Consider the following 14,279-nt stretch of genomic DNA (forward strand, 5'->3'; position numbering starts at 1 on the left):
CAAGATTCATGCATGACTCTACCGTTCTAACATAGTATCAGAGCAATAATTATTGTGTTGATGACTTCCACTTATAAAGATTCAACAAAGAATCATCATTCTCCCATCTTCTTTGTCTCCATCGAGAGCTATGTCATGTTGATCATCAAGAAATATCACTCTGCCGCGGTCGCAGAAACAGAAAGTGCAGCCAAAAGCATGAATACTACTCAAAAGCATTATTGCACAATCGGAGAGATCAACATGCATTATCACCATCAGGAAGAATTTTTTCAGTGTCATTATGGAAGATTGAAAAAGTGCAGCCAAAAGGTTACTACCAAGATGATCCATTAGTGACTGCATCTATGATTTGCAATCAAAGAGTCTTATGCATCACACTTCAACATTGCTCCAAGGTTCAACCAAAATACTAATAGTGTTGAGTTTGATCCATCCTCTAAAAATTTGGGTTGTTATAACCCAAGATTTTGTGTACATTTTACATTTATGTTCTTTTCTTATTCTTTAATCTATTATCCCAAATTATTTTTCATTTTTTTATTACTCTAGTTTCTTTAACTCTCTCGTTAAACACACAGCATTATAGTGTGTACATTTTTCTTCATTGAAATAACATATAAGAATAAAAATTAAGGTCTATCTCATTTCTCTCTTTCATCCGTTATGATTGGTTTGCTTATATCAAAAAGATGGTTAAGCGTTAGATGAAATTGTTTCTTCCAAATGGTAGTTAAGCATCAGTATTGTTTCACGTTCAATTTTCCAGACTGAGAGACGAATATTCGCTCACCAGCAAGATGAGGTATTAGAGTATATGCGATTTTCATCACAATCATTTTAAGCTTGAAATGCTTACACATTCCAACTTGATAGGATGTTAAAGTTGTTAGTTGATTTATGTTAATTGTAATATTGTTTTCGTTAATCGATTAAGTGTTTAATTAATCGTTTAACTAGTTAGTTATTAGTTAAACATTGTAGTATATAAATGGTGATTCTCTTATTCTTTGTAACTCAATTCAATATAGAAAGTTTCCATTTTCAAATTCATGATTTTCTCTCATACTTCTTGATTTATCAATAAGCTTTCTTTTCATGGATTTTCTCATTATTTCTTTGTTGCTTTATCAAGATTCACACATGGCCCTACCATTCTGACATCGGTCAAACAATTGAAATCCACTTCTGACCTAAGATGCATGTATATAGTGTTAAAGATCTCCTTTTCCATGAGATTATTGTTTAGGATAGACATGAGAGATGAGAACTCTGCATCTTAGTGCACTTGCCATGTACTTTGGGCATCTCTCATCTCTTGTCTTGCTCTTTGGGCACTTCTTATCACCTACCTTGTTCTTTGAACCTTTCTCATTGTCAATATTGCTCTAACTGTTACTGTTTTTTTCATTATTATGGTGGGATATGCGATTCTTAATCGTCCTGAACAAATTCCTATCATTGTTAACCTCACCATTTTTTCATGGCATGAGACCAAAAGCATGTCCTTGTTGTGCCATAAGGATAAGAGACAAGGTTCTCATACGCTCAGTGATCTGAGCTTAAACCACAATAACTTTGATCTGGGTTTTGGTTAATCCATAATTGGTTTGGCCAAATGAGTGGGGTTTTTTTTTTGTTGGGAAAATGATATTATTATACTGTCACTTTATGGCGGCTATTATAAATTATGTTTTTAGTTTCATTTTATAGAATGTGAGATTATAATCTGTCAATATTATAATTTTTTTATGTTTATGTAACTTAACTTAAAATTGAACATAAACTAATTTGTTTTGTTTATATGGTAAAATTATTTTTTTACATAGTAAATAACAGAAAATGGTATGAAGTTATTTGTTTATGTTATTATTATTTTAGTTATCTTTTATAATTTTTTAAATATACATTTTTTATTATTTATCATTATATATATATATATATATATGTTTGCTATAAATTTTTAATATTGCATAACAAAGGCTAAAAAAATATTAAAATAAAATAAATATAAAATCTAATATCAATATTAAAAAATTACATGACACATAAATAAATAAAAGTTGTTAAATTTGAATTAACAATTCACAAAATAACTTCTATAAACTATATATGTTTGACAATCAAAACAAAGGCTTATACTTTTTTGCTTGTTTTTGAAAAAAAACCGAGTTTATAATTTCATTTGGTTATCAAACATATATAATTTATATTTTTAACTTATTTTTAAAAAAATAAGCATAATCTACTCAAAAAAAGCTATATCAAACATGCACTAATAGGATTTTGCGGAAAATATATTTAATTTAAGAAAATAAAAAGCTCATATGGCATATTTATTGAAAGCCCAATAACATGAGTTAACCAAGGCAACGCACATTATATATAATTCAATATTTCAATCAGAGGAAAGGTAATAGATTCCAAATGAAACATGTATACCATGATTTGTTTAATTCTAGAACAATTATGATTGATGGTCATGGGCTCATGGCCCAATTTGCATCATATCCTGAATTTATAGTCTTTTTTTTCTATTCACATTTTTAAAGTTTATGAACTAAATTGCAGTGAACAAATTCAAAGATGATGTTGGACTTTTCTCTATTAATTGTTTTTTCATGAATGTTATTTTCCACCGGAACTATTAGCATCCATTAAAAAATCATTTTCAAGTTGCTTATCCAAAACTAGAGTTTACTGGATTTTTTACAAGCAATATATATATATATATATATATTATTTATTTTTTAAGATCATTGATTAAGTTGGTTCAAATTCTGTCAGCTAATTCACACATTCAATGGTTAAATGAATAATTAATTTTTGTATAACTGAAGACTTCCGCAATTATTAAGCCAAAATCCCCAAATAAAACAGAAACATAATTTCATCTTTTGTCTTCCCAAATGGGTGTGTTTAGTATTCAATATTAAGAGTTTATGCATAGGAGATACCATGTTCCAATTGTTATTAGAGAAAGAAATGTATAAATTGATAGTGTATGCGTTTTTTATACTATTATTGTATTATACATCATTCATTTTTAATCATTATTGATTTTTTAAATAAAAGTAATGAAAATAAATGATGAATGATATACTAATAGTGTATAAATCTTTATATTATCAGTGTATGAATAGTTATTAATGCATGAAACTTATATTTGGTTGGAGGTTTGATTGCATGATGTAATAATACTTGCAAGTTGCAAGGTTGCTAACAAAATCTACTCTATAATGCTGGCTTGTGCTTAAGAAAATTTGTCATCAACACTGGGTTGTCTTCTTTATCTAATGTAGTTGTTGTTGGTCAATTGCAAATCCCTAACAATGTAGCCTACTAGAGATTCTACATCCTTCGATTTGAGAAAGAGTATTTTGATCAATCCAATTTGAGTTAAGAAAATAAATGATAGAGGACAAAACAACCATGCATACTCAACCTATCTTAATGGTTCAGATTAGGAATGACAAAAATATTAACACCTATAATATATCAAAATATCCTCACTGAATATCCATAATAATATATTATAAGTGAAGATGAGTATTGTGTTATCCACCACATAGATAATAACATATCTTAATTTTATTTTTAAATTAAATATTAAACATGATAATTTTAATTATCTTGAGATTATATAATCTAATTTATGATGAATTTTAGCAATAGAACTATAGTAAAAAACAAGTAAACATGAAAAACCACTGAGTACTAATTGATAGCCCTATCCATATGGGTACTCGTAAATAGGTATGAGTATAGTTAGCAGTGCGGGTATCCATCCCAACCCATTCCCTGCTCAAGCTCTGGATGGCAAATGATAGTCGCCTAAATAATCTAGCCCATGGAATGAAACTGATGTGGGTCGTAAATACTTGGGCAAGAGTCCAGAAGCTAGTTTTTTACCCTTTTGATGAATTGGATCCCCTTGATTTGTTGTTTCAAACAGACCAATTCTTCCTATTTTCAGTTCCTTTAGAACAAGGACAACCCATGCCAATTTCTTACATTGAGCTAATACAAATGGATGTAACAAAGACATAACTCATGGATTCCTACTATGTTGCTTGGGCTATTGAATTATGTTTTAAGCCATCCTACCACAATGCTGTGTTATTCAAACTCTACATGGTACAGCCCTACCTCTAACTACAAAAACGTAAACTTGAAAAGGTGTGCGGAAGGATACTGGGTTTATCTCCTAATGTAATCCCTAACTGCTTTAATTCTGCCTTACTCCTGAGATTCAAGAACAAATGATTATTGTTACACCAAAAAGAGATTAATATGAATCACATAATGAAAATGACGACTAATTTGATAAATATTTTTTTGGAAAAAATAAATTATATGAAAATCTTGTGAAACTTAAATGAGTGTTAACTCAATTAATTAATTAATTGACCGATTTGTGAACCCACTTCGAGGAATTACAATCACGTAATAGAAGCAATCCCAATCCTGTTATACTTCAATGCAATTAAGCAGTGAAGCTTCCACATAACTAGTTTGATTTTATATATGCAAAATAAATATTAAATGTTTATTATATAAATCTCAGTTAACGTTAGAGTGATGTCTTAATGAACACCAATATGGGACAGTAAAGAGAGACACTTTCCTCATTAAAAAGAGAGGAGAGAACCATGTTTAAGGTCTATTCTTGTTAAAATAATAATGCTCTTAACTTTATCTTTGTCCATTAAAGTAGCTCTCAGCTGATTAAGGTATGGGGGAATGAATTAATGCACAGGTTTAACAGTCACGTTACACTTTGCCCCTCTCCATTTTATAAGGTCTCTATGAAAACAGTACACTATTTTTTGAGTAAATCCTATACTAATATAAGTTCTAAACATGGCATTTTAATTTAATTAAAAAAAAACTAAATGACCACTAAAATTAGCTCCTCCATCCACAAAATATGTTGTTTTTCATACTCACTTTTGTCATGAAAAATAGGGGTATATATTTGTTGTCTCACAAATTGTACCACTGCATATATCATCAACCATGATTAGTCAGAAAATTAGTTAATTATTAATTTTTTAACTTCAATATATTTTTTCAATCAATCATAAACTAATAGTACATGTAGTGGAACAACAAATGTGCTCCCGAAAAATAGTGGGTCTAGTAGCAAGAAAAAAGTATCTATAAGTCTTATGTTAACTTCGATGAAGAGTGAGCGAAATGAACTAGGAAACATGGTTGATGACAACAACCATAAGTACAAGTCATCACCTTTATATATCTCTTTCCATAAGAAAGGATAAAAATAATAATGAGACCATAGTGACAACGCGGAGTGAGATTTGAATCTCTCTCTTCATTAGAATTACTATTGATATTCCAATCTTCAATTTAATCATGCCATCAAAGAACATGGACCTACCACTTACCAATAATTACTTATCAAATAGTTGAAGTGGACTCGGTCAGTATTCTAGAGATCACTTACTGTTCACTATACTGACTTAGTCATTGCAAAGAAAAACTCGCTTTCTTAGTCAAACTTGGACTTTCAAACCCCCAATCCTTCTTTTTTTGCTCTTATTTTCCAAATCAAGAACCCTTTAAATACAAGGCCTTCAATTTCTCCACTCAGCAAAAAAAAAACCTTACATCATTCAACTTTGCTCCTTCAGCCTAACATACTACACTTCATTCCGATGGTCTACTAAATTATCTTCATTTTTGAATATATTGGTTCTAGATAAAAGTGTATTCTCTTGGGCAAGTACTTGATAACAAGCACCACATAACTCGATCATTGTTGAAGTGATAGAGAATAAAAATGGAGAGTGACTTGAGCTGGGAGCAGAACACACTCATCAATGAGTTAATTCAAGGAATGGAGGTAGCAAGAAAGTTGAAGGCAGACTTGAAGACGCCATATTCAGTGGACACAAGGGAAATGTTGGTACAGAGGATATTATCTTCATATGAAAAGGCCCTACAGATTCTAAATGCATCAGCATCGATGTCGAGGACCACGAGTCCAACAACAGTGACTTCGTTACCAGAGTCGACAATATCTTTGGATGGAAATCCTACGGGGGATGGTATTTATGGGGCCATCAAGAGTGACAAGGAGATTAAACATGACTCAAAGAAAAGGTGAAATTTACTAGACAAACTTGGTAGTACTTTTCTGTCACAGAAACATCAGCTATGTATGTTATACTAATGTTTGTAGTGATTTGTGTTTTGAAATTTGATTTCAGAAAGACAATGACCAAATGGATGGATCAAATTAGAGTGAGTTCAGAGAATGGCCTTGAAGGATCACATGAAGATGGCTACAACTGGAGAAAATATGGGCAGAAAGACATCCTTGGTGCCAAATATCCAAGGTGAGAGGACTTTCCATTATTCTTCTGGAGACAAGAATCACAAGAATTTTCAATTTTTCAAGTGAAAACAACACATCTAATTAACAATACTTTATGACATTTTCAGAAGTTACTATAGGTGCACCTTCCGCAACACGCAGGGCTGCTGGGCCACGAAGCAAGTACAGAGATCAGATGAGGATCCCACTATATTTGACATAACTTACAGAGGAAAGCATACCTGTTCTCAGGGAAGTAATGCCTCTCTGCTACCTAAGTCACCAGAAGAACAAGAGAAACCACGTAGTCATAATAGTAATATTCATCATGCAAAGCAACCACAAGAAAGCCTTACCATGCTCAGAAACAACTTAACTGTCAAGACAGATAATCTAGGAAATGAAGAAATACCATATTCTTTCACTTTTCCATCGACTTCATTTGGATGCATGACACAAGAAAATCAAAGCTTACTTCCTTTGGCAGTAGACAATGATCCCTTCTTGAGCAGCCTTTTCCAAACACACTTATTATCTTCAACTATACCAGAGTCAAACTATTTCCCTTCTCCGTCTTTCCAGATGAATGAGTTTGATTGGGTCTATAACATGCCACATTCAGAATCTGATATTACTGAGATCATTTCCACCAACACATCAGTCACCAATTCTCCAATTCCCGAGTTCAATTTCCCACTTGATCCAGTGGAAATTAATCCAAATTTCCCTTTCAATTCCCCAGGATTCTTCTCCTGATTGTACTTAATAATAAATGGTATATGTATAAAGTCATTACAATTAGGACAACTTCGGACAATAGTTGAGCTGCAAAACAATGAATCAGCACTCAACAATAATAGCACATATGAAAGTCCATGTAGTTGGTATTAAAAAGGGCGGCTCAGTGCCCGAGGTTCCCACATAGTGAGGTAGATGTACACAACTTCACCCCTACAAGTGAAAAAATTGTTTCCAAGATTTGAACTCATGATCTCTGGGTCACAAGGCAAGAAACCTGTAGTTAATATTAGAATTACAATTTTTGGCACCATTAAGTAGTGATTTCTTTGGTACAAGTATAATCCAAATGCTTAGTAGAAGAACATAGCAATCATAAATAGAGAGTAATCAACTTAGATATATTATATGACGTGATTGCATCATCTTAATAAAAAAGGATCAAAATTAAAGATCGCTTTTACAACATTATTGACGGGAAGCTATTATTCTTGCAGAAACAAGGGGAACAACAGATAAAAAATTGCACCTCAAATTAGGGTGAGACTGTCACTCTCAATTGCTTATCCACACTCCCCCTTAACCACTCATAATTTCATAACAATTGAAGTTATAATTAGTTAGTAAGGAGGGTGGATAGGCAATCATGAACAAATTAAACATATTAAGTAAGACACAGCCGATATTGAATGAGCATTGAGCAGACTAAAGTTCTGTAAGGTTTCATTCCATTTAATCATACAGTTTACAAAAGATTCAAATATATATCCAGTTTATTAACAGAATGGTACAAATAGTATAGTTTATTGCACCAAGGCTTGCATGGACCGTCACAGATTTAAGGAGAGGATCACAAATTCCAGCCAAAATCTGAAGCTACATCAGACCCTGTAGAGCAAATCCGGAGACTAACAATAATACAAAGAATGACCTTAAATATTACACCTTCATTCGTAGTTACTTCTCTTTCAACTCGGAGTTAGGAGTGGATGTGCTTTGTTCAGCATTTCCAGCTTTCCGGAGGCCCATTCTCAGTCCCAGTACAATGAACAAGTTGGTGATAGTGAGAAGGGACTCTGCCCCACCGTGTAACCAATCCACATTCGACAAAGAAGTCCCATAATGCACCTTTGCTGCCATGCCATATGTAAACAGAAATCAAATATTTGCACTCATGTAATATAATCTAATTAAACTTATAACAGTGTAAATTAGATACTTAGTCCATGAATTATTCACTACCTGCAATTTACTCCTAAGTTTAATTATATGCATTAGTTAGTCCATGAATTTACAAAACACTTTTCAACAATCCCTATTCGGGATAAAAGTGAGAAACAAAAAGGACCTGCGTGATATAAGCTTTATAAATTCAGTGACTAACCTTTTCACATAATTAACGTCCCATTTGTTTAGGGCTTTAGGCCAAAAATGTGTTTTTAGCAGAAAGTTTTTGTGAGAAACTCTTAAAAACTGAAGCTAAACTCCAAGTAGAGAATAATATCTTTTCAAATTGCGGACCGGCATCACATGATGCAGCCGCAATATTGCAATTGCAATGTGACACCAAATCAATGATGCAACCGCAACGGGTCGCAACACAGCCGCATTAGACCGCATTTGGGCCGATCAGGCCACAACGGCAGCAATCCACATTGCAATGACCGCAATAGCAGTAACCGCAATTTAAAACACTGTTTCATATTAATTTATATGTATGTTTCAGAAAGTAAACCTGACTTACCATAAATACCAGCTGGTACTGCTCAATCGTGTAATCAAAACAAAGAACATTAGCAAATCTGGTAAAACAATTACAACATAAACTACAATAGTAAATAAAAATAAGTGATTAAGAAATAGAAAGAGATTAAACTAACTTGTAGCACCAACAAATGCAAGTAAAAAATAGAATCCAAAAAGGGTGAGGTTAGGAGCAGTTTTGGACTTAGTAATGAAGTACAAGAAACCAATATAAGGGAACAATGAAAATGCAAATAACTGTGTAGCAATGCTCTGTGAATCAATGGTTGGTGCCCATGGATCAACTAACAGTGGCAAACCACACACAATAACTGTCTTTTTTCTATGAACCTTGTAACTCACTAATTCCCTGTTTGGTTTAGATTGGGAAAATGAAGAAGAACTTAGAAAAGTTGAAGTTGAAGGGTTATGAAACTTTGGGGGTTTCGAAAGGGATAGAATGGGAAAGTTTGTGGTAGCTGCCATTTTTTTTGCAGATGTTTGTCACTTTCATTTCACTTAATCTTCTCATCATTTTTTTCAATGTCGGGCCGTTCACTTTGGGCCAGCCCACCTCTATTTTATGATATATATTATCTTTGCATATAACGATTCGATGCCTTAGTTTTTTTGGGTACAAATGTATTATCCCTAGTAGAACTAATCTTTTTGTGATAAGTAACAATTATCTCTTTCAACGAGTATAATTTTTAGGAATTAAAATTTTGATATTTTAATCATTTTAATAATTTAGTTGAGTTTTAAACTATTAGATCAATATTTTATTAGGAAGTTAGTTAATTTTATAGGAAGATGTCATTTATCTTTTACTTAAAATTTAGCCTTGTTTTATTTTTAATTTATAATATACCGTCTACAGTTAATTTTAAGGAAACTGCTGATAAATATGAGTATTTCATAAAACCCTCTAACTGGATTTATTTAAAATAGTTTTTTAGAAATTGATTTAAGTGTTAGCTTTGTGTTGTGGTTACAGAATGAGTAATTTTGGAACAAAACATTTCATACACATTTTTTGAAATTGGCATTCTCTATGTATTATTATCTAATACCTTTCATCAAATTCATTGGATCATTAGATACATTTGGTACCTTTTGGTAGATGTTAAATTGTTGGCAAATTTACATTCATTTCATCATAATTGAATTTGTCATTTCACTCCCCATAGGTTTATACTGACATTTTGTAAATAATTATCAATAATATATTAGTTGAATTGAAAACGCAAAGTAATTATATTATACATGCTATTAAACCGGTCAAAAATAAAAATATTAGTCAAAACTATATCCTACTATATTTATGAAATTGTATCGCATTATACTGGTCTAATCATATCATTCTTGGTCAAAATTAGTTTAAGCATGAAAAGATTTCATATTTTTGCAAAACAAAACATCAAAAATTCAAACCATATCAGGTTGTTTGCATGGTTGTCCCTGTAAGGGTGCCAAAAGCGAGCCATATCAGGAACACAATTAATGGGGCCCATTTTTTTTTGGAGCACACTTAATATGATTGATTAAAATATATATATTTAAGTTAAAAGTTTAAGAATGAAGTGTTTTTTAACTACATCAAGTGGCACACTTTGTAAGACATAAAATGTACTCCCAGTTTTTTTTACCTTCACAATTCTTATAAAAATCAAATAGAAAAACATATTCTTTTATAAATTTGTTGTGTTATTTATTATTGTTATTATCACTCTATATATCATAAAGTATGTCATTTAATATGGTTGATTAAAATATATATATTTAAGTTAAAAGTTTAAAAATTCAGTGTTTTTCTAATTGACTACATCAAGTGGTACACTTTGTAACACATAAAATTTGTAACACATAAAATGTACTCCTAGTTTTTACTAAAGTAATTTACCTTCACAATTCTTATAAAAATCAAATAAAAAAACTCCCTCTTGCTGTTATTCTTTTCTAAATAAATTTGTTGTGTTATTTATTATTATTATTATTATCACTCTATATACGAATTTATTCAATACTTTGATCGTCACAATGATTAATGAATTATATTATCATAAGCTAATGTATGGTTAACATAATGGTTCTACTTACAATAATTCAAATATGAGATCACTTAAGGCTTATTAGGAAGTTGACCCAAAAAATTAATTCGACTCAAGCGTTCAATTAGTAACAATAATCAAGTCGAAAAAGAAAATATATCTTATGTCATCATTACTTGCATGAGATATTTTTGTTCTAAATTTATTATAAAAATATTATTTAATTAAATTGTTTTGATAGATAATGAACATTCATTCTTATTTTACACTCAACAATTTATTTTAAATCCTCAATTTTGTTGAAACTTGGGCATAAAAATTTCAGTTATTTTTTCTATCAAACCTATAAAATTTTAGGATTAGTTTTCATTATCTGCAACATGATAAGCCATTATAACATTCCTTAATTCAATTATGTAATACAAATAATAATATTTAAAACTTATTTGATATGCGGTATTATATTACTATACAAATATTTTTACCGGTTTGATATTATATCAGCATTATTACTTATATTTAAGAGCCAACGATAATTAATTATAAATGATAGACTAATATTATAAAAACTCTTACACTATAAATGTATGTTAAAAAAACACATATCAATTAACATTTTCTCCCTAGCTCGAGTTGAACAAATGGCAATTAGGTAGTTAAAATTCTATCAAAATCTCCTATCAAACTCTATCATATTGTTGTAGATGACCTTACACTTTAAACTAACTTTGGTAGTGGAGGTTCTATTCATAACATATTTAACGTATTTCTTTAAAATAGTACATGGTGTTCACCCGAAATGTACGTGTTACTCAACCCTGAACCCTAATCACACGTTCTTAGCAATCATTTTTCTTGTAATTTGATAAATGAGATCTGTTGTCCTCAACCTTGTATCTAACCAATTATAATAAAGTAAAAATTGTTAAAGTCATAAATATTTAATTTTTTAACTAATATAACATAATATAATTGGTTTGAGATAGACTTTGGGACAACAGATTTTTGTCTATGACATTCAATATAACTTTGCATTATTTTATTAATAGTATTATAATAAGTCCGGTGATAGTCAGAATGGCATATTTCTCCACGATCGAGTGAGATCACATAAAATAAAGATTAAAAACTGGCATCGTGAATCATTAAAACATACAATAAAATAATAAACAAATAGAATTGTAGCTCATGAAAACATATCATAATATATAATATATTTTAATAAAAACAGAATTCTAGCACACACCATACCTAATTGCTATGTCATGAGTTATCCCTAAGCAACAATAGTAATTTTAATTATGTGGTTTGGAAGCTTCCATAATAATATTACCACAATTACTATAATCAAATTTTCCTATAATTACGTACTACTTTATGTTAAGCACATGAAATACCGGTTGAAATGGCTGAAAACCTCTCTGAAGCTGACTTTCTCACCAAGGAACTAGTCTCCGGCGAAAGCCCACCGATCTCGAACTCTGGAAGTTCTGGAATTGTAGAGAGAACGGGTTGATCAGACTTATCATAAACCACATAGAAACACCCTTCTCTCGAATAGTTATCTTTCGCTTTATGTAAACTATTAGAATTATTGGGGTGTTTATTACCCTTGAAAATAAAGCGAAGGAGTTTCTGGAAGGATCGTGAGATCTTGAAAGACTTGTTATTAAACATGCAATGATGAGAGGAAGGTGTTGGTGATGGTTGTTGTTGAACTGGTGAGAGATCGTGTTGATGATGATGATGATAACGTTGAGGTAAATGAGGCATGGAAAGTGATCTTGGAGAATTAGCTATAGCTGAACTAAGTTGACTTTTGAAGGAGTTGAGTTCGTATGAGTCATATAGTGTGCTCCCACAATCCCAAACACTAGTATTTGCCTTTGAAATTTTAGATTTCTCCATATGCTATAACTAATTTCTTGTGGGGTTGTATTTTTTTTGATGTGTGTAGGAGAAGGTTTGAGAATGAGTAGAGTTAGTGAGGTTTTGAGGGTGACGTTAAATTTGTGAGAGCTTTTGTAATGGTTGGTGAAGAATCAAACGCGTTAGTTATGACTTACAAGTTGTGATGATGACCTAAAAAGGGTTGAAGGGTTATAAGAGTTTCACGTACCAAAGATATATTGACTCATTAGCATTAAATCCGTGTGTGCCAACTGCTTTCTCATTGTTGGGCACATATATATTATTCAGTAAAGGTCAGCTTTAATTTAATAGACTTTAAGGAACAATCTTCATCCCATAATTAATTAATTGGTGTGAATCGATATCAATGAAATATAGAGATATGTAAGGAAATAAATGAGAAGAGGTGTAAGACGGTGGGATAATGATATTGGAACGTGGTATTCAAGGGAAAAGGATCATATGTCCCATAATTTTTCTATCTCCTTGTCCCGGACCAATCAAACATTACAAAATAATATTAAAATATTAATTTCTGTTTTTATAATTTTTCTTTTTAAATGAATGAAGTTCTATGATAGGCTTGGTACACCAAATGGGACATGAATGGGGACATGTGATCCCCATCCGTATTCAAGTACCCCTTAGAAGTTGAGTTGGTTATTCTTCCATAATAGAGAGTTCAATATTACAAATAATGATAAATTTATTGATTTTTAATTTTCTTTTATTAAAATAATATTCATTCAAAATAAGTTTTTGATATGTCTATATTTTTATCTCTCTAGTCTCTAAATTTGTTGAAGTTTATTCGAACAAAAAACCCCAGTCGAAGTTTATTCAAATAGAAAAACTTAAAAATGTGCCCCCATTGAAGTGTGAAGTAATTAATACTTAGATATAGATGGAAAAAAATTAATATGTGGAACACCTAATACTTATTTTGTTTTTTGCTTGATGTATGATATTCATATGTATTTTTTTCTAATATAATTTAGAGAAAAATGTAAATTTTGATAATGTATGAGTTATATACACTATTCTTACCCCGTTTACTATTCATATTTAATTATTATTGATTCTTCAAAAAATAATACAAAAAAATAGTGAATAATATACTAATTGTGTATAAATCTTTACATTCACAATATATAAATATTAATTCTATAATTTATCTCTATGTAGTTATTAATTAAAGGGTATCCACATACCATTTTGGATATGAAATAATATCTTCCTGTATTCGTGCATGTCCCTCCTAACAACCACATCCTCACATGTCAAATCCCTATAATCAACACCACTTTCACCATATGCCTCACCCTCCTTCCTTCTCCATTAAATATTTCCAATTCCAATTTATCAATAAAAGCACCAATTGTTATGATTTAAGCACATGAGGTGAGTCAAACCCAAGAGACTAGTCTATTAGATGAGAGAGTCTCATGCCTTAAGTAACACATTGGATTTGCTATCCTACCCTGTATAGGACTCCT

General features: G+C 31.0%; 3 protein-coding genes across 4 annotated transcripts; 1 reads left to right on the plus strand and 2 right to left on the minus strand.

The window, feature by feature from the left end:
- LOC109349917 (probable WRKY transcription factor 41) lies at window positions 5,439–7,532 on the plus strand. The gene is made up of 3 exons (XM_019590982.1): window positions 5,439–6,126; window positions 6,234–6,362; window positions 6,469–7,532. Exons 1-3 carry the CDS (start codon window positions 5,804–5,806, stop codon window positions 7,094–7,096), a joined length of 1,080 nt encoding a protein of 359 aa, XP_019446527.1. The 5' UTR covers window positions 5,439–5,803; the 3' UTR covers window positions 7,097–7,532.
- On the minus strand, window positions 7,741–9,345 carry LOC109349918. Of its 2 annotated transcripts, XM_019590983.1 has the most exons (3): window positions 8,959–9,345; window positions 8,823–8,840; window positions 7,741–8,211 (listed from the first exon to the last, which is right to left on the minus strand). In XM_019590983.1, the coding sequence occupies exons 1-3, from the start codon at window positions 9,305–9,307 to the stop codon at window positions 8,036–8,038; spliced, it is 543 nt and encodes a 180-aa protein (XP_019446528.1). In that variant the 5' UTR covers window positions 9,308–9,345; the 3' UTR covers window positions 7,741–8,035. The 2 variants fall into 2 exon arrangements, with proteins under 2 accessions (XP_019446528.1, XP_019446529.1); XM_019590984.1 differs by lacking the exon at window positions 8,823–8,840 and having other exon boundaries at window positions 8,959–9,340.
- LOC109349920 lies at window positions 12,081–13,029 on the minus strand. Its single transcript, XM_019590985.1, has one exon. The coding sequence runs from the start codon at window positions 12,778–12,780 to the stop codon at window positions 12,253–12,255; it is 528 nt and encodes a 175-aa protein (XP_019446530.1). The 5' UTR covers window positions 12,781–13,029; the 3' UTR covers window positions 12,081–12,252.

This window comes from Lupinus angustifolius, chromosome LG06 (assembly GCF_001865875.1).
Source record: "Lupinus angustifolius cultivar Tanjil chromosome LG06, LupAngTanjil_v1.0, whole genome shotgun sequence".
NCBI lineage: Eukaryota > Viridiplantae > Streptophyta > Magnoliopsida > Fabales > Fabaceae > Lupinus > Lupinus angustifolius.